The 25275-nt window shown below is 41.7% G+C and overlaps 1 protein-coding gene across 1 annotated transcript; it reads left to right on the forward strand.

Annotated features, from left to right (window-relative positions):
* The first annotated feature begins 43 nt into the window (after positions 1-43).
* BUB1B (BUB1 mitotic checkpoint serine/threonine kinase B) lies at positions 44-24564 on the forward strand. The gene is made up of 23 exons (XM_081168847.1): positions 44-200; positions 853-1057; positions 2537-2596; positions 2804-2948; positions 4623-4819; positions 4935-5110; positions 5197-5393; positions 6480-6574; positions 7987-8213; positions 8912-9006; positions 9123-9271; positions 9449-9498; positions 10822-10903; positions 11336-11438; positions 12643-12929; positions 14007-14173; positions 14907-15050; positions 16534-16646; positions 17912-18073; positions 19348-19481; positions 20305-20476; positions 20941-21047; positions 24016-24564. Exons 2-23 carry the CDS (start codon positions 918-920, stop codon positions 24173-24175), a joined length of 3162 nt encoding a protein of 1053 aa, XP_081024973.1. The 5' UTR covers positions 44-200; positions 853-917; the 3' UTR covers positions 24176-24564.
* The last annotated feature ends 711 nt before the right edge of the window (positions 24565-25275 follow it).

A 25275-nucleotide genomic window follows, 5' to 3' on the forward strand; every position in this document is an offset into this window, starting at 1 on the left:
ATATTCGGAGGCAGCCAATAAGGCGGAGCGGGGTCTCGTGAGGGGTGTGCGTGTGTGCGGCGGTTAATATTTGAACGTGGACGCAGGAGAGACTGGCTGAGGAGCTTCGAGAGTTCGGAGCTGGAGCCCGGAGAAGCAGCTTCCCTCGGAAGGCGCCTCCCCGCCCCCCCCCCCGGGCCCAGGCCGTGCGAGAGGCTGAGGTGAGCGGTTGTCGCTCTGCTTTTCCTTTAGCTGAGCCGGTTCTTCTGCGGGGCAGGGAAGCCGAAGGGTGGCGAGTCTCTGCTTTCTCCCTGTTCGTTTGTTTTTGGCGTGGAGAGCCAGTTCTTAAGCGCGCTTAAGCCGGTGGACAAATACGGCGCTAGGGAGGGGCGAGGCTCTTGCTAAACCATTTGCTCCCGCGAAGGGAATGGCAAGAGCATAAGAACCTACACGCTTCTTTCTCCTCCCACGTTTTTGTTTGCTTGCAGTTGTGACACGCAAGTAGACAGTGGAGAGTTGTGTGTGAGAAAGAGTGAGCTAGATGCAGGTAGCCTGCCCGATTACTCCTGGAATCCAAGGCTGTGGCTATGGGAGAAGCAATATCCTCTGGGGTGTTAATGCTGTGAGCCCCTCCATCGTAAGCTCAGGTTGTATATATGTGTGTAAATAAGCCATATATCCTAAAGACTGTCTCTGCTGTCCCCCATTCTGAGGAAACATGAACCCAGGGTAAGCACCTGGAACCCCTGGAATCTTGCACCACTCAGATTGGGGTGGCCTGCAACTGTATACTGTCAGGTTGCTAGGAAATATACCAACAAGCTATCATTCTACACAAATATCCTCATTGTTTTCATTTCTCTTTATCACTAGGGTTTGTAATCCTGGAGTCGTGCGCCTAGGCGCTGTTGCCTTGTGTGCATAAAATACAGTTTACCATGTCTTCGGATGGGAGCGAGTGGGAGCTGAGCAAGGAGAATGTGCAACCTCTTAGGCAAGGACGAGTGATGGCTACCCTACAGGAAGCTCTGGCTCAGCTGGATGTTTCCAGCCATACAGCCATCCAGCAGCAAAAGCGGTGAGCATAGTATGGTTTGTCTTTCTATCCATTAAGACAGAGGTTTTCAACCTTCTTGAGTCCACTGCTCCCTTGACCAACTACATTCTTTCTGTGACACCCCTGTGGGGCTCAGGAGCCCAGTTATGTCAGCAGTTCCCTCAGCCTCCCACCCTCTCCTCTCCCTTCTCCTTGGGAGTCTTCTGGGCTGCTGACCCTGGTCTCTGAGCTGCCCCCCCCTGCCCCAAAGAGAAATGCCACCTCATGCCACCCCACAGAGGCCTGCGAAGAGGATGCTCTCAGCCTTAGTGGCTCAACGGAGACTGGCCAAAGGAGAACGTGAGGCCAGCACCTTACATCGATTGGCAGCAGCGGGTACTACTGGGCCTGCATGGCAGAAAGGCTCTCCTTCAGCACCGGGCACTCAGCTCCTAGACAGGCATTGCGCAATTAAGCACAAGAAAGTCCAGTGCAGCGCCTGCCTGCCTGGCCACCCATTTATCTGTCCATTCGCAACAGCAAAGGCTGGCTAACTGGCTGGCTGGGCTTCCTCACGCACTTGCTTGCTTACTCAGAGGCTACCTCAGCTCCTGGCAACCAACACCCCCTGGCCAGCCCCAGAGGCACCACTCACCTGAGGAGCTTGTAGCCAGGGCTGCTGCAACAAACAGCCATGCAAGCCTTTGGGAGGCAGAGACATGAAAGGGCATCAGAGGAGGCAGGGAAGGAAAGAGGAATGGAGGCCAGTGTTGCCCACGGCACCCCTGACCATCATTCAAGGCACCCCAGAGTGCCACACCTTTTGGAAACCACCGCTTTAAGGTCTTTGTTTTTAAGTGGCCTTAGATTCAAATAGAAACCAAACATGGCTGCCTCTCTGCCTTTGCAGCCTGCAGCTTTTCTTTCAGCTTTGGGCTTACATGACTACTAACTCTGGCATTTTTTCTTTCTAACAGTTAAAGGAGGCCCACCCATTTGCCCTCTGGCACAGTCACTCCCTTTGTTCTCTTAAGGATCCATAGGGCCATTACCAGGCTGACCGGGCTATTCCAGCAAGCAATTGAATCTGCGCTGGATCCAGGAACCTCATATTTACATAGGCTACTATAAGCCAGCTATAAGAAGCTATCTTGTATTCATTCAGACCATTGGTCAATCTAGTTCAGTATTGTCTCCTTCAACTTTCAGTGACTTTTGATCTGAATTTTCCTAGCCCTTCTACCTGAGATCCAAATGGCACAAGTTAGTCAAGTAAAACATTGTCTGTTCTCCTCAAAATAGTATTTCAAACAAGCTAGTCACTATTATAAACCTGGAATCTTTACTACCTTTGAAAAAGAATTTTCCAAAATGTGGTATCTTGCTAATCAAATACTTTGTATATAGTGAGGAAAAGTAGACTTAATTGAGGAAAAACCTCTGATGCTAATTTTTAAATTATGCTAAGAAATGGTAAATATATATTTCTAGCTACTTAAGTATTGATTGCTTTAATTCTAGGGAATTTGAATCTGAAATTCGCTTTTATAATGGAGATGATCCACTGGATGTCTGGGACAGGTAAGCTTTTGTGAAGGGGGGGCATTATTGGTTTGTTGTGGGGGGGTTATTTGTTCTTGTTTTTATTTATTTTGTATTTATATCCTGAGGTCTTCAGATGATCGATGGATAATAATAATAATAATAATAATAATAAAATGAGAACATGGGCAATTCTCAAATAGAGGTGTCATTTCCTTGTGCTCATAATTGTTCTGATATCTCTAGGTATATTAAATGGACAGAACAAACCTTTCCTCAAGGTGGTAAAGAGAGCAACCTTTCTGCTGTTTTGGAGAGAGCTGTTAAAGCACTGAATGAGCAGCAGAGATATTACCAAGACCCCCGCTATCTCAGTCTCTGGCTTAAATTTGTGAGTGATAGATATATTATTTGAATTTTCTCATGTGTATTCTGTTCCAGCTTGCTGAGCTCTAAGCCTTGTCAGACTGTAGTAGGTTACTTTATGCACTGAACATCAGTAAGTTTCATTGACTTTCTTATTCTATCACAGAAGTTATTGTACTTCATGAGTTTTCTTGGGGCAGTTCACTCCACATGAACTGTCTCCATTTATGGGAGGATGTGTGCATTCATTTGCACTGGCTAATTCTTGCCCATGATGAAATCACACACGCGCCACAGCAAAAAAGTTAGATTTCATGGGTGGGGGAGGAGGAGAATCTAACCTTTACCTAGTTGATCCTCTCCTCTGAATCATCCAACCGTATCATGTTTGGACTTAGTTTTCCAAAAGAGTTTAATACTAATATGACATGTCTCTTGTACTGCATCTATTACAATATCAAAACCGTACGTCTCAAAACTGATGACAATGCCATGAGACAGGCTAGGTGCTAAGCAACTATTTGCATATCACTTTCACAAAATATGGCAAGTGCAAAAATACTGTTTTACATATGCTGCAGTATTCTTCAAGAGGTAATGTAACCCTTAACAATAAATACAGAAATACTTGGAACAGCACTTAGTGTGGATTCAAACGCTTTTATCCCGAGTCCCAGGTTGGGAAGAAGGCAGGGAAATATATTATTATATTTGTAATATTTATAATTTATAACAACATAACATGTAATAATAAACTGAGAAGGAGCCCTGATTAAGCAGGTGGTTTATATATATTATACATTTGTTGTTGATTGTTAATCACCTTTGAAATACGTCTCCAGACAATGCACACAATATAATACAAATGGCTTAAGAACAGTACAATAAATAACAGCAGATGAATTAGAAAATAAGGAGATGCCCATGGCAGGGACTTCTTGAATCAACTGGGGAAGCTTGTCAGAATAAAAATGCCTTCAATTGTTTCTTGAAAGTGTAGTAGATAGTGATCACCTGCCATATCTCAATAGGAATGCTGCTCCACAGAACGGGCAGATACACTGAAAGCCCTGCTCCTAATTACTGTGGAGCAGGCTTCTGATCTCTTTGGGACCTTTAGGAGAAACTCTCACACTATATAAGGTGATCTCTTAAAAATCTGTAGGTGCCAAGTAGATTCTTAAGAAGCATTCTTCCTCTCTCTCCATCCAGGAAGGGATGCTTGCTATGTCATGTGTGAGTTATCTAAAAACTAAGCATGTTTCTTGCTTTAGAAACATTGTTTTAACCATATGTAAATATAACCGTATTAATTTCTACTTGATTACAATAAAACCTCTAAGCAGCTTACAAAAAATAAAAATAAGCCCAAAAAAGAAAAGACTAAGGGCTAATGATTTGAATTTAAAATTGCTTCTCATGTTTTGATGAGGGCCAGTTTGAATGTTGAACACAGGTCAGACTGAGCACTGTTTAGTATCCTGGTGATCATGCTTATCACAGAATGAGAGTGAACAGCTTAAAGAACACTTCATTCTCCCATAGTCCAATGTCTCTGAGACCCCCAAGGACTAGAAGTGTGCTTTGTTTTGTTCCATATTGCTGCAGAGCATTGCAAGTTGATGAAGTCTAGAAAAAGAACATTTGTACCTCCCCCTTTTGATACAACAAAGCCTTACTTTTCTATTGCATTTTGCAGGGTAGCTGTTGTAGTGAACCACTGGACCTATATAGCTATATGTACAGCCAAGGGATAGGCAAATCCCTGGCACAACTCTACATCACTTGGGCCGAGGAACTTGAGGCAAGAGGGAATTACCAGAAAGCTGACTTGATATTCCAGGATGGGTTGCAGTTCAAAGCTGAGCCTTTAGATAAACTAGAGTCCCATCACAGGTAACCTATCACAAGAGAGACTGGGACTGTGGGAATACGGAAAGCAACCCCCCCCCAAAAAAAACCCCTAGTAATGTCGTTGACACTGCAAAGAACTTGCTACTTCTGTGTCTAGGCAGTTCCAGGCCCGTGTGTCTCGACAGGCCTTGCAAGATCTAGAAGATGCTGATGGGGAAGAGGAGTTGGGTGCTCTTGCTTCTGAACCCCAAAGAGCTACACTGGCAGAACTGAAGGGAAGAGGAAAGAAAATGGTGAAAGCGCCAATCAGCCGTGTAGGAAATGCTTTGAAGCGTAAGTGGAGCTTGGCTATGTTAGAAACAATTAGTCTCACATGTGAACAATGAACACTTACCTTTAACTTCAGTGTCATCTTCTAGTTCCAAGCCAAGAACAGAGACTCCATAATTCATCTCAGCAAGCATCACATCGCCCAGGCTTTGCCATATTTGATGAGAACAGAGTTGTAGCTCCTAGAGCTGAGGTTCCTGCACTTGTACCACAGCCATGGGTTGTACCGCCAGCAGTAAAGGCTAAGGAGAATGAACTGCAGGCAGGACCTTGGAACACAGGCAGGGTAAGGAAAAAGGGTGAATCTTCCCACTACAGTTGGAACATAATGGGTGCCTATGTAGGAATATCTTTCAAAAGTAAATGCTTATTTTGAATGTGGGGAATACACCTTCGCTTTCTTAATGTTAATCTTGGGCTCAGTCTAAAACTAAAGCTCTTCTCTCTCTGACTATTTCAGACCATTCAAAGTTTTTGGTCCGAGTATTTCCTGTCGTAATGTCCTGGTAGTTAAATCTATCTTTCAGTCCATTTTCATGCAGCACTGGTTAGCATGCATAAACCAGGTAGCATCTGATGTTTTAACCTTGGGTGTGGGATACCTCCTGGGCTTCTGGAGAATCTGCAGCTCCTGGTTATTCATTCTCTAGGCCTTAGATGGGATATATAAACACTTTCCAAAATGCTTTGCCATTCATCCTTGGATGAGAAATGTGTTCTGTGCATTGTTTTGCATAAGAAGAAATGTGGGGAAAAGAAATTTGTTCTGTAGGAGGCAAAACCCAAGGTATACTTTGCGGCTTGGATCAGAAGATTGAAGTCACGGCTTTAACTTCAAAGTAGTGGGTTTTACACAGGGACAGTAAAGGCTCTTGACTTGTATTTAGCTTTGATTTATCTTGCTATAATGAACCAATGAAGAAGAAATTTCAGTCTCTAGTGATGTTGCTTCCCAGGTTTTATATTTAGGTACTCTTGAGGAATGCTCGCAGGGCTGATATGGTGCACTTTTTTTTTGTAAAGGGCTTATCTAATGGAAGCTCCTGCCAACCTAGCAGTTCGAAAGCACATCAAAGTGCAAGTAGATAAATAGGTACCGCTCCGGCGGAAAGGTAAACGGCGTTTCCGTGCGCTGCTCTGGTTCACCAGAAGCAGCTTAGTCATGCTGGCCACATGACCCAGAAGCTGTCTGTGGACAAACACCGGTTCCCTCGGCCAGTAAAGCGAGATGAGCGCCACAACCCCTGAATTGTTCATGACTGGACTTAACGGTCAGGGTTCCCTTTATCTGATGGAAGTATCTAAAAGGCCACTATGACAGACTGGTGTGGTCATATGTGAACATACTGATACTGGTTTTCTTTCCCTTTAGCGTCCTCGGAACAATTTGGATTCTGCTACTGTCTCCCCTGCTGTAGTCCCCAGCTTTACTCCATATGTTGAAGAGTCTGCACAACAACAAACAATGTAGGTTTTATGCCTTTGTATAATAAAAACAAACTCAGTATTAACTAATGTTCAATCTTATGGGTTAGGAAAGGCCAGAACAAAAGTATGTCTTTACAAGATGTCAAAAGCAACTGATGATGCTTCATGCATGGTAAAGGGATGCAAGACAAATAGCAGGAAAATGCTTGAACCTGGGTAACACACCCACTCAGTGATATTCTGTAGGGTGCGGTGCTATGATTAAATGATCGTATGGGGAAATAAATGAGTTTATAGGTTTATAAAGGCACAGGCAGTATCACAGGTAATCTGACCCCAAGTTGTTGAGGGCTCTCGTGTGATAGTAACAAGACTTTGAACATGGCCCAGTAGGCAGTTGACTTCCAGTGCAATTCCTTCTGGTATAATCTCAACTTGACCACAGCATTCTGCATCAGCTACAGCTCCTGGATCAGTTACCCAACTGTGATGTTATCAGTGCTTGAATCACAATGGCAAGTTATCCTTGTCCAGAAAAGGGCATGGTTGGTGTAGCAACTTATATTGATTGATGTTCCTTTCCCTAGAAGTTACGTTGGCTTTCATTGACAAGGATAGTTCTAGAACACCACTACCACCCCGCAAACACCCCCTGTTATTTCTGAGGGAGTGCCTGGAACTGGGAACCACTTGCCCACAGAGTCTTCCTCTTAACAGAATTCTGTTTCAACTTGCTGGTCTGCATCTTGCTCATCACTGCATCCAGGACCAGTTCAAAATAGTCACACCCTCTTCTGATTCAAATGTTGCAGAGAAAGAGCTGGATGTCATCAGTTTATACTCCTAATGAGTGTTCCTAGCTGCTTCAAATAGGTATTAAATTGCATGGGGGACATAATAGCACCCTGTAGCATCCCACATAGCAACTGCAATGGCATGGGTGCATAATCCTCATTAACTGAAGTAGAACACTGAAACGCAAACAAAGTGCCACCAACCCTCTGCTCACAGGGACAGTTCAGGAGGATACTGTGACCAACAGTATCAGTAGCTGCTGAGAGATCAAGCAAGAGCAAGTGTTGCACTTGTCCTGTCCCTCTCACGAAGAAGGGCATTTATCAGGATGACCAAGACAGATTTTGACTTTAAATTGCTCCTGAACACATAGTAAAATTTTAGTTTATAATTTGATTCGTATGAAGTTGAGTATGTTGCTATACCATATCACCATTTCCTCCTTTTGGTTTCAAACATTTGCTTGTTGAACATGACAGTAACTTCCCAGGGATATTTGTGTTAACATAGTTGGCAGTTTTAAATACCAAAATTACAACCCTGTTTACTTGTTCCATTGCATAATCCCATACCCATTAGATAGAGGGCTCGTCCTAATAGTTTGCACTTAAGTACCTGGTCCGATCCTCACTCTTGCTTCATACTTCCCTCCTTAGGACTCCTTGTAAAATCGAGTCCAGCATAAACTGTGTACTAAGCACTTGGAAGCCTGGAAAGGAGGAGGATCCCCTACATCGTGTGCAAAGCCATCAACAGGATGGCCAGGAGAAGAAAGAAAAGCCAATGTATTGTAAAGAGAAAGTGTATGCTGGAGTGGAGGAGTTTTCCTTGGAGGAGATCAGAGCTGAAATCTACCGACAGAAAGCAAAAAAGAGAAGAGATGGTATCTATTAGAAACGGGCAAATTCAGGAAAATCTTCCAGTGTTGCTTAATGTTAGTCAGAAAATGTATAGATTTCCAGAGCCTGCGCTAGTTTCTTAGAAAGAAATTGGTTGAAAAGCACTTTTGGATCATGTTACAAGTCGAGGAAATGCTTTCATCATCAAATACTCTATTTCTTCAAAGAATTCTCGTCCTGTAGATTATTTTTCTAAGCTGGGCAGAGTGTACTGTAGTGTCCTGCCTTGTCTGCTAGTAAGCCCTTCTGTGTAAGTCTATGCCTTGGGGCAATCCTCTTTCTAAACAAAAAAACAGAGATGGAAGCTGAGTTAGTCAAGTCTTTACTCTAGAATACTCAATGTGTAAATGCCTTACGGTATTTATTTGTTCAGCAACCTTGTTTGTGTAGGATCATTGCAGCCTTCAGTTCAGTTTCCCTCTCCTCTGAGAAATGTATTTCAACTTAGTCAGCAACAGAGTTCCACTGCATGTTGCAGGTGGTAGGAAATAAACTTGACATGGGACTAGCGTCCATTTTCTTTTCTTTTGGTGGGAGCCTTGTGCTTCAGATGTGCAGTCCCTTTCCCACCCCAAGTCTACAACAGGGCAACCTGGGAAAAGGGTTGGGACTATACGTGGTCTTTCTAGCTGTGCTTCTATTGTGGAGAATATGTGGTGATTTATTACCTTCTTTCATACAGAGGAACTACAGGCCTTAGCACAGAAAAAAGCTGAGTTACAAAGGAAGATTGAGGAGTTGGAGAAGATTTGGAGAGAGCAGCAAGGAAATGATAAGGTAATATCCCACCTTAATTTCTGGTAGGCTATTTGTGTGCAGTGGCCTTTCTAGAGCATATGGGACGTAATTTGGAGTATGGTTTGTGAGCAGATTGTTCTCTTCAACTATTTCAGCAAGTAGTGGAGCAGGAGCCTGCAGGTGTGCCTTCTGACAAGGCAGAGGCTGAGATTCTGAAGGATCCTTTAAAGGAAAGACAGCTCTCTCTGGCGGATGATGAAGCATTTGTTGAAGAATGCCTTTCAGATGTTTATTCATTGAAAAGGTAAGGTGGGAGTTGGCTCTGGAGAAAAGAAAATTCTGTTTTTAAATTGTCAGATATTTAAATGATATGCCAGTTCAAAATATGTTTCAGAGTGGTGTGGGGTGGCTTACTATATTGTCTATATTGTGATCTGAACGGTGCCCTGTATTTTTTTTTAATCCAATGCTTTCTTTTTAGCAATCTTGATCTGGTTGGAAATGTTCCACACGAGAAATCAAGTTCCAGTGGTAAGTTTTGTTCATAGGCTCCTGCTTGAAGGAAGTCTCTTGACTTTCCTCCTATGTGTTCAATAAAACCACTCAGAGGTTTTAGTTACAATTAAGCAGTATGCACACTCTGTTAAATGACTGAGGCTAATTTTAATCATTTGAGGAGCAGCAGGAGGGGGCAATGGGCAGTGTGTGTCTGCCTACTTGTTTTTGAGGTTTTTCTTTACCCTGATAGAGTAGAATCTGAGACTGCCTCTAATCTTTCTTTCTCATTTCCCCCTACTTCTCAGTCCCCCCCTGTCACTTGATCCCTATGTCTACTTATGCTTAATCTCTTTTGGGTGACCAATATTTGACTAATTACTGATACTTAATAATTGTTGAAGCCTTGCTTGCTCTTTGACTCTGGGCCTACCGCTTTGGGGTGCGACTCTGGAAGGCTTCCCATAAGGCCCTGGACTCACAGAAGTCAGCAACCCATCTTTTCTTTCCAGTATTGTTCCTTCCTGCTTTACTTTGCTTTGATCCATCCTCACCCTCACAAAAACAAAGCAGCAAGCAAAAATGAAAACTTGAAAGTTGCTGGTCACAGTAGAACAGCTTGTTTTCCTCAGATGAAAATGAGTGCAAATACATGAAATGATAAAATTGGTTCCTCATTTGACAAGAGGGAGTCTCCCTTAGCTCAAATGCATTTTGTAGATTAACTGTAGGAGCTAGCATGTTTATCTAAATTATTTAACAGAAGTGTAGAATTTACAGTTTTAAAAACAAAACCCATTTTGTTTCTTTTAAAATCTATTCCTAGCAACTGTGAGATCCGCAAAAGTGTAAGCATGTGACGTATGTTAGGCCAAGAGAACATCTAGTCTGAGTTCATCATGTTACTCTGTCTAAGTCTTGCAACCTTTTCACCAATCAGGACAGTAGATTCTATGTGTGTTGATTTCCCCCTAACTACCTTTCCTTATTCTCCCCCTTTTAGTTGCTAGACTTGCCATTTTCCTTTTGTGTGTCAGTGTCATAGGAAGAACTTCTTCCTGCACAGAAAGCTCTAAACCTTTTACAACAAACAGAATTTAAAATGGCTGAAACAGTTGCATTCCTTCACACACGTGTTGCTTTGAGAACTTCTTTAGTGGATACCATGTGCCTCCTGCTAAAGGTTTTCATCCTCACTGTTATAGTGAAACTTGCTGGTGAGCTAGATGGTCAGCTGATGTGAAGATGGGCTACTGGAACTGGCTGATTGCACTGCACCTTTGCAATGTGTTCAGTAAAAAGTATATTCTCAAATAACTCCAAACAGCTTTTAAAGTCTATTGGCTCTCCTCTCCACAGATTTTGAGATTCCTTCTGCAGTGAATCCTTTGACATTTTCTATATTTGTTGAGGAATCTGCATCAGAAAATGCGAGTACCAGGTAACTGTGTGTAACTAATTTCTCAGCAGGAGACAGAGTGATCTCAATTTGTTTTAAAAGCATTCTATGTTGGGATCAATTTCATGATCAAGAAAATTCATTGATCTTTCTTTATGCTTTAATAATAATAATATTTTATTTATACCCCACCCTCCCCGGCCAGAGCCAGGCTCAGGGCGGCTAACACCAATGAAATTACAATAAAACCTAATTGGGGGGGGGGGGGAACAAACAAATAAACAAAAACCAGTTTATTAAAATACGGGTTATACCACCTATAAGTTTTTTTAAAATCTACGTGTAGAGCTGTATTTGTACAGTATGTTTGTAATCCTGTAACCCAGAAGAAAATGAATGCAAGTGGTGAAATTCTTGAATGGAATGAATTGACATTCGAAGTCAACCTGTTCATATATTTGTTTTTTCCTTTAGTCTTTCTACTGGCCCTCCAGTGGTACGTTCCAGACGAGTTCTTGCTGTTCGCAAACCTTCAGAAAGTATAACTGCCAAGGAAAATATATCCCCTGAAAAATTTGTAAGTTTTTCATAGCTTAGAGTCATTGAGATCTATGTAGAATATCCTGTTACTTCTTAAATGAAGGCATACACATGAACACTTGTGGCATCTTGTCACTAAGGACCACTTCACACATTGACCAAAGTGTACATATGTATGCACTGCTTACCTTTAAATATATGTCACCCATCATGTGTGAAGGATCTGTTGTGTTAAATCAGTTTCACACCAGTGTAGACTTGCGGGGGGTGGGGTGGGACAACTCTGAGCTGGGTCAGACCACTAAACCAATTTTGTCTGGCCTCCAGCAACCCTATGAGAGTATAAGTGTGAGAGATAAATTTCAACAGTTTTAAAGATAATTCTGTTTCCACACTTTAATAATAATGTTCTGATTTCAGTAGCCTAGGCATTCCCAAGGTAAAGCTCTTATTTCTTGAAGCTGCTGCTGTTGACTTTGTGAAGGGGCTGGTTTGTCTAGTGCAGGGGTCAGCAAACCTTTTCAGCAGGAGGCCGGTCCACTGTTCCTCAAACCTTATGGGGGGCCAGACTATATTTTTTTGAGGGGGGGGAATGAACAAATTCCTATGCCCCACAAATTAAATAAAAGCACACATTCTACTCGTGTAAAAACACACTGATTCCTGGACCATCCGTGGGCTGGATTTAGAAGGTGACTGGGCCAAATCTGGCTTCCAGGTCTTAGTTTGCCTACCCACAGTCTCGCGTAATTCCTTCTGGCTTTCAGGACTAGTATCTGAGAAGAGCATGTCCCCTGAGAAATTCAAAATTGATACTCCCTGACTTAAGACATATGGGTGACCGAATTCAGACTCCATCCTAAGGATGTTTGTTTTAAGAATGTTCAAATGTTTAGCTGTTTGTGTGTTGCCTATAAAACCCTTGTACTGATGCCCCTTGTGGCAGACTTTCGTAACTGGTGATTCAGCTAGAATAACCATGTTAAGTTGAGGTCTGCCCTATTGCATAGCTGCTATAAATTTGGGTCCCTTCTGGATGCTGGACTTGAATTAATTTCCCTGGTTTCATGTTTCATTTAGAAGGTGGTCTCTTACCTGGGTAATGAGCAAAGTGGTGCAGAAGTAAATTCTTACCATAGATGTACCTGCATGCTGTTCAGCAGGTAGATTTTTTTGGGGGGACAAAATTTCTGAAAACAAAAAATACCTTTTGGTGGTGGCTATTATGTGTTTCTCTCTAGGCTGAACTCAATGGAATTGAACCGTTGAATGAAGATGCAATTGTCACAAGCTCGTATAAGAACAAAACCCTTTGCCCTAATCCTGAAGACACCTGTGACTTTGTTAGAGCTGCCCACCTGGCATCAACCCCTTTCCATGGGGCAACAGAACAGAGAAATCAGCTTGATGACAAGCTTGAAGACAAACCAAAGGAAGAACATCCAGAATCTAAGCCTATATCTCTGAGCCAGCAGACAATTCTCAGTGAAAATCAATACGCTGAGGCCCTCTCTACAAAGAAGCTGAGGTACCTGAAGAGGATTCAGTGGGCTTCATGTGGTTTTATCTAGGGTGGGACACATGTCTGCCTTGCCTTCATATACTAGGAACTGCATGATCCAGTGTTCCATGGTGGCTCAAATTTTTCAGTGGCCTTCTTTGCCTACTGGCAACCATGCAAGCTGCAGCATGGAGACATTCTTCCTATATACTAAGATATTGCTTACTATTTTGCTCTCATTACACATCTAATTTTTTTTGCCTGTAATGCCTTTTTCTCTGATTCTTTTCCAAAAACAACTTCATTTTCTGTGGGTCCTGTGAGAATTTTGAAAGCTTTAATGGATTCATGATACTGAAAACTTAATCTGCTTTGATGCTATTTCACCTCCAGGTTTGTATCAAAAATGTGGTAAGGAGCATGGGTGATGAGTGCACAATCTTGAGGACCACTCCCAAAATAATCCTGGGTAGAATCCTGGGGTGAAATAGCTTCCGAACAGGTTTCAAGTTGGACAATTTGGTATGAATATTGAAGCACCTGTTAATATTTTCTTTAAAAATTGAACTAGTTCATTTTTATTTATGCTTTATATCAGGGGTGGCCAACTCCCGAGGTACTGCGGTCTACTTTCAGAATTAAAATCTGACAGTGATCTACCCCTGTTTTTGGGGGGTTCCAGTAAAAGTTGTTGACTTTTTTAATGCCCATTTAGTTGGGGTTCTGTTTGGGGGGGGGAGACTTTTAAGGGGGAATGGGATTAGTTGCTCACCAAAACAGCACTGTGAAAGCGTTTTGCCTCGCAGCAAAAACTCCATCTTCCGTTACAGATATCAGGAGAAAATCCAGGCAGGGGAGAGGGGCCAGGGCTGGGTGCTCTTAGGCAAAAGCAAAGGAAAATGAGCCCGCGATCGATTGCAACCTCCTGGGGATCGACCAGTCAATCCCGATCGACCTGTTGGACATCTCTGCTTTATATGATGCTTTTGAAACTTCTTTTCATTAAAGGGATAGGATCCTAAACTGTTGCATTATGAATTGTCAAGGGAGTATGAATAAATCTGTCAGATGCAAATCTTAATATCTTTCCTCAATTATGTATAGCCCAATTATGGAGGCAAGTCAGGAAGATACCATTTCTTCAGCATCTTCAGTGTCTACATGTTCCCCTACACATATATCCACCATTAAATTTCAACAAATCCCAGAGAAGCTGGAGTTGGGTCATACCTCAACTGATGAACTTGTCAGTGATGTTGAAAATGGCTCTAGTGAGTATGCTGCTGATGACTTGCTTTCTTCCTCCAAGTTCTTTATAAATGACCATAGGGAGTGGGTGGTGCTGTGGTCTAAGCCACTGAGCTTGGGGTTGTCGATCGGAAGGTCGGCAGTTCAAATCCACCCAGTGGGGTGAGCTCCCGTTGCTCTGTCCCAGCTTTCTGCCACCCTAGCAGTTCAAAAGCATACCAGTGCAAGTAGATAAATAGGTACCATTGTGGTAGGAAGGTAAATGGTGTTTCCGTGCTATCTGGCTTCCATCACGGTGTTCTGTTGCGGCAGAAGTGGTTTAGTCATGCTGGCCACATGACCTGGAAAGCTGTCTGTGGACAAATGCCGGCTCCCTTGGCTTGAAAATTGAGATGAGCAGCGCACCCATAGTCACCTTTGGCTGGACTTAACCGTCAGGGGCCCTTTACTTTTTTTACCTTTACCTTTATAAATGACCGATGGCACAATAAGTATTTTTATCAAATGACAGTGAAAAATCAGCTAAAGCTAGTAGTGTAAGCAGAGGTTAAAAGAGAAGTGATCTTAAGTGTTAAGGCAGAAAAAGCAGAACTGATTCTAGAACAAAAATGTTTAAATTGCTTGAATGATTGAATTTTGAGAATGTATTAGGAAATAAAAGAAATATTAATATCTTCAATGGGGAGAGATGCCCATGCAGTCCTTATCAGTAGTTGTAACTTGTAACTGATAGTTTTGCTTACTTGCCTGTTTTAGGTTACTCTCCTGACAGGCTGTGGAATGCCGAGCAGCGCAAACAACTGTTGCAACCCCTTCCAGACTTGTTGACAAAGTCTCCTGACTTTAAATTGGAGGCTCAGCCTATGCCTTGGATGGAGCTAGGAAAAGAAATTTGTATTGGTAAAGATAATTAGATTTTTTGTTATGCTAGAATTCTTCTGAGCAGCCTAAAACCTGTAGCCTAGTTTGCATATGATGTTTCTGATTTCTTTTTATTTGAAATATAAAAAATGTGCACACACAAGCTCTCAAACCAGTATGCTTTATTTCCCCACCTAGTTCACCTTGCTTGGTCTCATAATGCTGCTGTGTGGAAGAATAGTTGTCAGTAAACTTTGTAGTATTATGAATACTTTATTTTTCGCTCCATAAGACACACTTAGTTTTTAGAGGAGGAAAGGGGGAAAGCCCCATTTTTGGGGGCATCGGCTCACAGTTGTGCAGCTTCTTTTGCAAAGGGGAAAATCCCCTATTTTTGAGGATCAGCTCAAAGTTGTTGAGCTTACTTTGCAAAGGGAAAAAATCCTGTTTTTATGGGGTTCAACTCACAGTTCTGTAGCTTCTTTAGGAAAGAAAAGGGAGCCGTTTCTACAGTTTCCAGACAGATAATCTAATCAGCCAGTCACATGTCGCTGGGGAAACAAACAGCCTCCATCTGCAGAACATTCAACAATGGAGGCCTGGGCAAGGGGGCAGGGCCAGAAAGGGAGCCAGCGATTGACCACACATTTGCTCCATAAGACATTTTTCCTGACTTTTTAGGAGGAAAAAACTGTGTCTTATGGAGCGAAAAATACGGTATTTCTTAAGCCTAGCTTGTGGTATCTTGAATGGATTACTTATTTGCTTGAACTAGTATTTTGTTATGTAACACTAGCAGCCTTGTACTTGGCATTGCTCAGAAATTCTAAGAAATACCAAAACTAGTACAGTTTTAAAAGGTGAAGCCTCCAGCTTGACGCAAAATTGTCTAATTGTATCCAAGCAGACAAAAGCCTACACTTTGAGCTTAGGAACCAAAATGCAAAGTTTGGTTACAATATCTTAAGAGGTATCCAAAGGCATAGAGAACCCTTGGGCCATTTTCCAAAATACATAGTAGATAAGCAAAGCAAGCTGTAGCTGTCCGAATTAATTAAAAAATATGTGACAGCACCTGTCAATTCTGGGCAGGAATTTGATGTCATGGTAAGACAATTTATGTCAGGGAAAGCATTTTGGCTTGCCAGATGTAACGCCCCCCCCCCCATCTCCACATGCAGTTCTGTAGGTTCCTTCCCCTCCCCAAAGCCTTTTTTTTGGTGGGGGGGAGGAGCCACATTGTGCAAGTGGAAGTCCTTGCACAGTGCTTCTGCTGGTGGGACTCATTAGTTGACTCCTGCCCATTGTGAGGCAGTGATTGAAAAACATGTTATTTGCAAATTTGTAGAAAGGGGTGGATGATCTTATCCATGATTCACACTTCAGGTTTGAAAACATTAAAGGCAACAGAAGTCAGCTTTCTTAAATTTTTATTATCTATATTGTAGAATGTTCTCTCCAGAGATTGTTTTCAGCATGTGGTGGTCATGATTACTTCAGTCTTAAAATGCTGTTTCAACAGGGGGTGTAAAATACTCTATCACTCAGGAGCATCTGATCAGTGAAGGTGACAAGCTGTTTTCTGCTGTAGCAACCAGCTGTGCAGATGAAGACTCAAATACAGTTTTAATAAAGGTATATAAGTGTCCTCCTTATAGTTCACCCAACTCCACAGTATCTTCACTACTCCTTTATCAACCCCCTTCATCTTTTTTGCTTGACTTGTGTTGGGCCCTCTTATTTCTGTTCTGAAGAGCTAGATACCCCATATTTCAATTTGTTGAAATCTCCAAGGTAGCTCCCAAATTAGGAACAAAAATACACAATAAAATGTTGCTGTGTTGATATTATAAAGTATCTTAAATTTACAACAGCATAAAAGCAGAAAGGCACCATAAAACCAACTTTGAAATGTAAAGGCATAGCCTATCCAAAGAGCAGCAGTTATAAAAAATCATAAGTTCAGTTCAGCTAATAGCATGTGAGAATAAAACTATTAACCTGGTGTCCATAACTGAGACTTCATACCATTTGAAGTTTTCTTGGGAAGGGACTTCAACAACACAGGTTTTATAGTGGAGAAGGTCTTATCCTTGATCACCTATGGTTAATGTGTTTGGTTCCTTTTCTTTTTTTCTTGACTTCTTGGGGTTTTATAAAGTTTAAATGATATACTATTTCTGCCATGTGCTGTTTTTACTAGTTATTATCTTATATTTAATATTCTGAATGGGCTCTATCATGCTGTTGAAGGCTTGCTTGTTCCAGACATTATTGGTAGTGGGGTGTGTGGAAAACAGCTTTTAGCAGTTCAATTTAAATAAGCAGTATAACATAACTTTACTTTTCAGCTGGGTGAGAGTTTTGATGAAGATTGCAAGTTTTAATGAGGAGTCCTCATGTTTTGATTTCTCTTTTTGTTTACCGTATTCTTGCATCTTCATGAAGGGGAACATTCTAATTCAGAACAAAATTAAAAAATTCCTTCCAGTAGCACCTTAGAGACCAACTAAGTTTGTTATTGGTATGAGCTTTTGTGTCCATGGACACTTCTTCAGGTCCTTTATAACTTCACTGTAAGATGTTTAGGTTGGGATGGGCCACTTTGCATTCACATCTCTTCCAAACTGCTTTGGTGGAGCTGTGCTGTGTTATCCAATATAAGTTGTATTGGCAGTAATTCTAGAGCACATTGTAAGCATGGATGTCGTTGGGTGAGATGACAGTATAAAAATGGGCTTCCTAGTTATGCTGTGAGGCCTGTCATATCAGCTCAGGATTATAATATGCTGCATAGAGGCTGCCATCCAGCACAGAAGTCATCTGGATTCTGTGTGAACAATCATTTAGGTCAACTGTGCAGTTTCAACTATAGGTATTTTTATTTTCCTTCTGTTTAGGTGCATTCAGAACCTCTGCCATGGGACTTCTATATCACGCTGCAACTCCAAGAGCGTCTAGGGACTGAGTTTGATCAGAGCTTTAATGCAATCTGCTCTTGTTTCTTATACCACAATGGCTGTGTGACTCTGCACAAGGGGATAAATGATTTTACTGTCCAGGTCAGTGTGGATAACCCTAGTATGATGGGCAGAGTTGAGGTGCATATTGAAAATGAGTCTGAAAATGTTGGTTCCACTTATCCTTCTCCATGTGGCCATGTGAGCATAGACACAACCATGTGAAGAAATGTTTACTATGAACTAGGCAGCGCATAGACAGAGCTGGAAGCCATCTTCTCTAGTTTCCCCCACCAAGTGATTATAGGAGTCCCCCATATCCCTACCATAACTAAGCTGGAGGAACTGCAGTAACAGCATACAGTAGTCTTCTGTTTATCCCTGCCTCCAATTCCTTCCCCATTTCCTGTCACCTCCCATTTGCCTTTGTTTAAAGTGTAAGTCTGCTGTGGTTGGGCAGAAAGTCACCTCATTATTTGCATCAAGTATGATGTGCAACTTGGATGGTGCCACATAAATAAATCCCTGAGTTTACAGTTTGCATCTTCAAGCAATACAGTGCAGGAAAAAGCCAAGCAGGACTTGCATGTGAGAATCAATCCAAAGGTGCAGGTGATATATGCATCTTCTTGGCCTTGTTTTCTGGCACTCTGAGATTTTCTATGCTTGTTATCTAGAGCAGGGGTCAGCAACCTTTTTCAGCCGTGGGCCGGTCCACCGTCCCTCAGACCATGTGGTGGGCCGGACTATATTTTTTTTTGGGGGGGGGGAATGAACAAATTCCTATGCCCCACAAATAACCCAGAGATGCATTTTAAATAAAAGGACACATTCTACTCATGTAAAAACATGCCGATTCCCGGACTGTCCGTGGGCTGGATTGAGAAGGGATTGGGCTGCATCCTGCCCAAGGGCCTTAGGTTGCCTACCCCTGATCTAGAGTATGACCGTAACCCCAATTGTACCAAAGCACACTGCTACAGTGTTGAGTGGTACCCGAGTCATATAGTTAATAATGCAGATCCCTCTGCCCCCACCTAGTAGAATGCTGATGCTTATGCATGAACTCAAACGCTTCCAGTATAACTTGTGCTAAATGGTTTAAAGTACATGTTTCTGTTTAAATGATCCATCCAGAGTCTTGGTCATATAAATGCGGAAAAGTACAAGAGACTTGTTTTATCAGTGTGATCACTTGGTTGAGTAAGGGGAAGCCAATTCTGAGTCCTTATAATACACATTATGCTTGTTATTTTCTACGTTTTGACAAAATCACCCTCTTCAAGCCCAATAGGTTCCCACCTATGATCAAATGTACCTGCTTGGACCATGGTGGCATAGTACTGTAATAGATTATGTTGCTCTTTCCTTCTCAGGATATGATTCATACCCTGCCCCAAGAAGCAGTAATGTGGATTGTCAACAATCTTCTAGAAGTGGTGGAGAAATTACACAGAGTGGAGATAGTCCATGGAAATTTGCATCCAAGGACACTATTCTTGGGAGACAGGTTGGCTGCTCCTTTCCAGTGACCCCATACCCCACGCCTTGGGCTTTGTGCTTTCTAAAGTTAATCCTGAATTGATACAAGTAATTTGGATCAGGGTGGGTGGGAGGAGAAGGTGTTCAGATGGCTGGAACTTTAAATGTCGGATGTTTGTTTTGTACTAGTGCTGTGAGTTAATAGAATATGCAGAGTATTTATTAATATTATTAATATACTGTATCATTACAGTATCATAATTTAGAAAGTTGTTGCTAGTAAATTAAAGCTTTGTTGATTCTATTTTTGCCCTACCTTTTTTTGAGGCTTCTAAGCTGCTTGTTGACCTGGCTGAATCTTTCAGTAGCCTTTGATGGTCTTGATCATAAATATGTAGCTATACTATGCGCTTACTTCTACAAGTACCCTGGGGATGTTGGCTTTCAAACGTAGGAATTGTAGCAGAAATGGTCCTATACTGGTTGATGCCAACAGAGGGTGAGATTCTGATTATTCTACAGTCTGTAATGATGTGTTCTTATAGGGAAAAAGCTAATGTTGGTTAAGTGTACTTGCACTAATGCAATGGGACTTCTTCCTTTAACTCCTTCTCCCAAACCTCTGGAGAAGATTTTGCGGGGCAAATAAGGGGACAGAAGGAGAAGGAGCAGAAACGTTTTTTTCATCCACAGTAATTCTACACTGAGAACTATAATAGAATAATTTGCTGTTAGTGTAAACTCTTTTTAGTACCAGTTCTTAATACAAACACTAGAGGGAGTTAGCAGCATAGTGAAGTGCAAGTGCAATGGAGCATTCAACAAACTTGTGTCCACACATCTTTCCTCAGAATTTGCAATCCGAATGCTGTTGCAGAGACCGCCAGTGCTCTGAAAATAGTGGATTTCTCCCACAGCTTAGACCTTCAGCTGCAGCCAGCAGTGAATTCACTAAAAAGTTTTCCAATAGCTCAGACCCAGAACGGGAAACAGATTCTTGATGAAAAATCACTTCCTCACCAGGTGAATACATGTAGCTGTAGAAAAAATATTACTGATAGCCCTTGGCCATTATGAAAAATCAGATGTGCTGACCTTTTATGTAGATGGCATGTAGTCTGGATTTGTGGAGCTGTTCACACAAACCATGCAAGACTTTCTGATATGGGAACACCCCTTTCATCTCAGTCTTCATTTCTTCTATTGGCTGAAAGAAGGTGGCAGCCTACTTCTCCTGTTGTTTTATTCCCATGTGCAGCTAATTGCCACTATTTGCTTTTTATATTTAATTTGAAAGAATTGTTTTCTAAAAAAAAAAATTCTTGCATCACTTACTGGAAGACTCCATGATGACATATCATAGAAGCTGATAATGGTATTTCTGGAGTAGTTTTCAAATTGTTTTACTGTGCAACTTAAATGATGATGGGTGTTAAAACTGCAGGTGAGGACAATACCAAGTCTGACTAATGATGTTGTGATTTTAGGTGGACTTGCTTGGCATTGCAGACACAATACATCTAATACTGTTTGGGGAGCCCATGAAAGTTTATCAGGAGAAAGGCCACTGGAAAACTATGAGAGACTTATCTCAGTAAGTATTAGACTATTAGTTCTCTCTCCTCTATTAGACTATTAGTTCTATCTACTCTATTGACTGGTTCTGATTCATAGTTGTAGAAGTGATAACGTCTGCCAGCTAATGGTATGTGCATGTTTGAGTTAGGACTACATGTATTGATCAGTTGATGAACAGAGCAAATTGCAGGCTCCATCTGCACTGTATAGTTAAAGTAATATCATACCACTTTAAACAGCAATGGCTTCCCCAAAGAACACTGGGAAGTGTGCTTAAGGGTGCTGAGAGTTGTTAGGAGATCCCTATTCCCCAACTATTTATATTGTAAAGTGGTGAGGGATGCTAACAGGTCTTGAGGGAGGAGAAGGGATACCAATGTAGCTGTGCAACTGAATTTCAAGCCAGTTTAATGTTTGATTTTCTGGAGCAAATTTATAACCACACCATTCTGGGTCAGGAAAGGCCAACATCTTTAGCTTGGAAGCCGAGGTGTCAGAGGCCAGACATCATCAGCTGTGATACCATTGCTTCTCTGTTTCCCAATGCCCTATACCCAGGGGTGAGGAACCTGTGGCCCTCCAGATGATATATTCTGACTCCTTTAGCCTCAGCCAATATGGCCAATGGTCAGGGATGATGTGTTGGAGATCTTAGGTGAGATACCCCCGAGGTGGAAGTTGTCCCCAGTTCTAGTCACCACATAGAGATAGCTTAAGGTCCAAAACTGTTAACAAAGTACAGAAGATCAAGCTTCAGTTCGTAGGCTTTGCAGATACATCTGCATGCAAGTAGGAAATATTTATTTGCTCCAGCAATTCAAGACATAACACAGACTCCGACTCATAGACAGCACTCACTGGCTCGCCTTACTTATAAAGATGGCACTGGGCCATTGCCATAGTAAACTGACTTGGCTGACCTTGCACCTGCTGACTTATCTCAGACATGGAATGATATGTGTTTTAGATCTGTAGTACACCAATCTTTTCTCTGAAGGAGGAATGTTAACATTTTAGACTGGGCTGGCTGACTCTGATGGGAATTGCAGTGCAGAACATCCATAGGGCATCCGAATGGTGAAGGCTGCCCAAGAGAGTGGTCTGCTGTGCAATGTTTACCAATCAACTTATCCTCTTTATTATATTTTGCTGTTTATTATATTTTGCTGTTACTCTTTATTATACTTTGCTGTTAATCCCCTACATAAGTAGAATCAAGGGGGTATATAGATGGTTGTGTGATGCAAATTTCCGCCTTTCCTTTTTGCTGTCAGCCATCCTGGCAATTCCTGTTTAAGTCTGTTCCAATGCAGAAGAAAATCTGTTGCACTTTATGTGTTCTAAAGAGTTGGAACAAAGCTGCCTTTTTATAGCCATCTGCTTTTATAGATGGGCTTAATATAGATAGTTTTACATCAGCAGCCGTTCTTCATGGAGCTGGCTCATGGTGTGGGTGTGATGGGTTTGCAAGGAGCAGTATATTCAGCGCTTTCTTACATTGATTGGAAGGCTCAGAATATTGTAGAAAAAGAGATGCCTTTGCCAAAAGTGTTTGTGTATGTATGCAGGAACTCCTTGTTCCTGTTCTTAAATTGAATCTTAAATTACGTAGATAGAAGATTTCCAGATAGGCAAAACTGACTAAGGTGTTTCAGTTAACACTTAACACTCTGTCTAGGCAAGCCTGGTTCTCTAAAATACAGATACTAAACACATTTGCACTACATGGGGTTTGCAGCTGCTGGTGTTGTTATGCTTTTTGTTTCAACTTGTTTCATTCCTGGTTCTTGGATGAGGTTTTTCTGGAGAGCTGGTAGGAGGAATGCTTTAGGTCAGGGGTGAGGAAGCTGTAACCTTCCAGATGCTGTTGGACATCAACCCCAGCCAGGATGACCAATGACCAGGGATGATGAGGGTTGTAGCCCAACACTTCTGGAGCACTCAGAGGTTTCCCATTCCTACTTGAAGTGTCACAGAACTCTCCCATGCAGAATTTGATTCCTTGTGCAAAGGTTTATGCTGAATGTTACCATGTCCTCAAAGATTTCCAGTGCTGCTGTTTAAGCAGAAAGCTGTAGGCTGACAAAATTGAGTGATCAAATATTAACTAATATTTGCCAAATTGCATTCCTTGCAAAAGAGTTTAGATTGTTGAATTAAGCACAACTATATTTTCCATTTTAAAGGGGGATGGTCAATACTTGGCATATACTATCTATGAAATTAGAAAGGAGATCTCTGCATGCCTGTAGCATTAAAGCAAGAACTAACTTTCTAAAGAGCTGTGTATATATATAGACTATTGCTTTTGAAACGTGGCCAAATATTAGCAACCAGACTTAAAGTTCAAATTCTATGACACAATGTGCATATCTTATAAGCGAGTCTGAATTCTGTTGCACTACTCTGAGTACATATCTTGAATTAATGAAGCATGTGAATGCAAATGTGGTGTTGCCTTTTTTAGCCAGCGAAAATTATTACAGTATGGTTCTTGTACAACCAGTACACTATTTTTTAAAAAGTTGGTTAACAGGTAAAAGGTGCATTGCAAGAGGCAAGAGCTGCAGTGAATATATACCTCCTTGGAGTTATTTGTCTTCAACTGGGCCTGCCCTTTGGGTAAACAAACTGAATGAAGCAATATGGCATAATGAAGCAAACAGTAAAGAGTGTGCAAGTTTTTCAGTTTGTAGCTCTGTATTAGTTACTGGCAACTAGCTGGTTTTTAGTCCTAGGTGATCTGCAGTAAATTTCAAATCTGCCACATCCAGTCAGTGTACAGTTTACAGTATTACTGTAAATTATATTCTAAAATTTGTGTTAAAAGTTGTAGGCTAGAAATTTAATAATTTTATCTACTCTTAACTATGGACTCAAAATACCCTTTTCAGTGAAAATTGAGAGATTGACATATAAGCAAGAATCCTCAAGCATCCATGTGTGTGACATTCTGAATGAAAATTGCTTTCCTTTGGTTTTAGGTCTGCTGGCAGTGACTTGTGGAGTAAATTCTTTGAAAGAATTCTAAACGCAAAAGGCGAGTCTACAGTGCCTCTGCTGAGAGAGCTAAGACAAGAACTGACTGCCGCATTTCACAGTTCTTCCTCAGTGATCCCTCGGCAAAGCTGGAACCTCTTCTGACTTAGAGGAAATACCCTTCTAAGACCACCCAGTTTTTCTACGCCCCTCCTTGCTTCACCCTCCCCCACCCCAAGCACAAGTGAGAGTTCTTGCTTGATCATCTTTTACTTTAAGGTGTATAAACAGTTGAAATACTGCTTGCATTTATTTCTTCATGTAAAAGAGCATTTGTAAAAGATGCCTTACTTACATGTACAGTTCGTCTATTCTTTGGAGGTACCTCTCTGTGCCACATTAAAAGCTTCCTTGTGTACAGCTGCTAAAATGTCTGTTAAATATCGTTTCATGGCAGCTTGAATTCTCTATCCTTGCATTCTTATAAATACGTGGCCTGTTCTGTCCACTCCTTGTAAACACGTTTCAATAAAACTACATTGTGCTCACCTGTATTCAGCCACTTGGATTTCAGAATTTGTCACCTGGTTGCTTAGCTTTTCTTTTTTTGGGGTGACTTACAATGGGATGAAATGTTATGCTGCTGGTGGCTCTTGCAACAATTTGCTTTGCCAGTTTATTTTGAGTAGGCACAGCAACTAAAAGTGTGTTTGAGCTGTAACAAAATTCAAGAACTGAAATATCAGTACTTAAGTTAAAACTATATATAATAATTGTTTACATAATTAATGGTGAGGTTGGGTTTTTATTTAAGTAAATAGCAACTGGGGGGGTGTAACCTCTGCTCCTGTAGTTACTGTTTACAGTGGGAAGAAAACCCATATTGGTGCTAAATGGGAACTCTCCCCTAAAGCAAATAGCACTGGGGGTGGGCGGGGGGTGGCTGGGCTACAGCAGGAGCAGTGGGCTCCCTATGACTGCTATTCTGCATAGGTAAAAATGATTTTCAGTCTGCAGAGAGCATTCATTCCAGTCCCCATTATATATGCTTTTGCATCAGTGGCCTGATTAACACAACACTAAGTCAATGGTCTTGTATTTTTATGTTGTGAACTGCCCAAGAGCTACAGCTGAAGTACAGTATACAAATTTAATAAATTACATTCCACAGACAACAAGTTAACCAGCCCAGGACCTCCACACACTGCCCAGGCTTGCACTCAAAGGAAGATCACATCAGTGCTGCTAACACAGTGGTTTCACTT

This window comes from Podarcis bocagei, assembly GCF_964188305.1.
Source record: "Podarcis bocagei genome assembly, chromosome: 1".
NCBI lineage: Eukaryota > Metazoa > Chordata > Lepidosauria > Squamata > Lacertidae > Podarcis > Podarcis bocagei.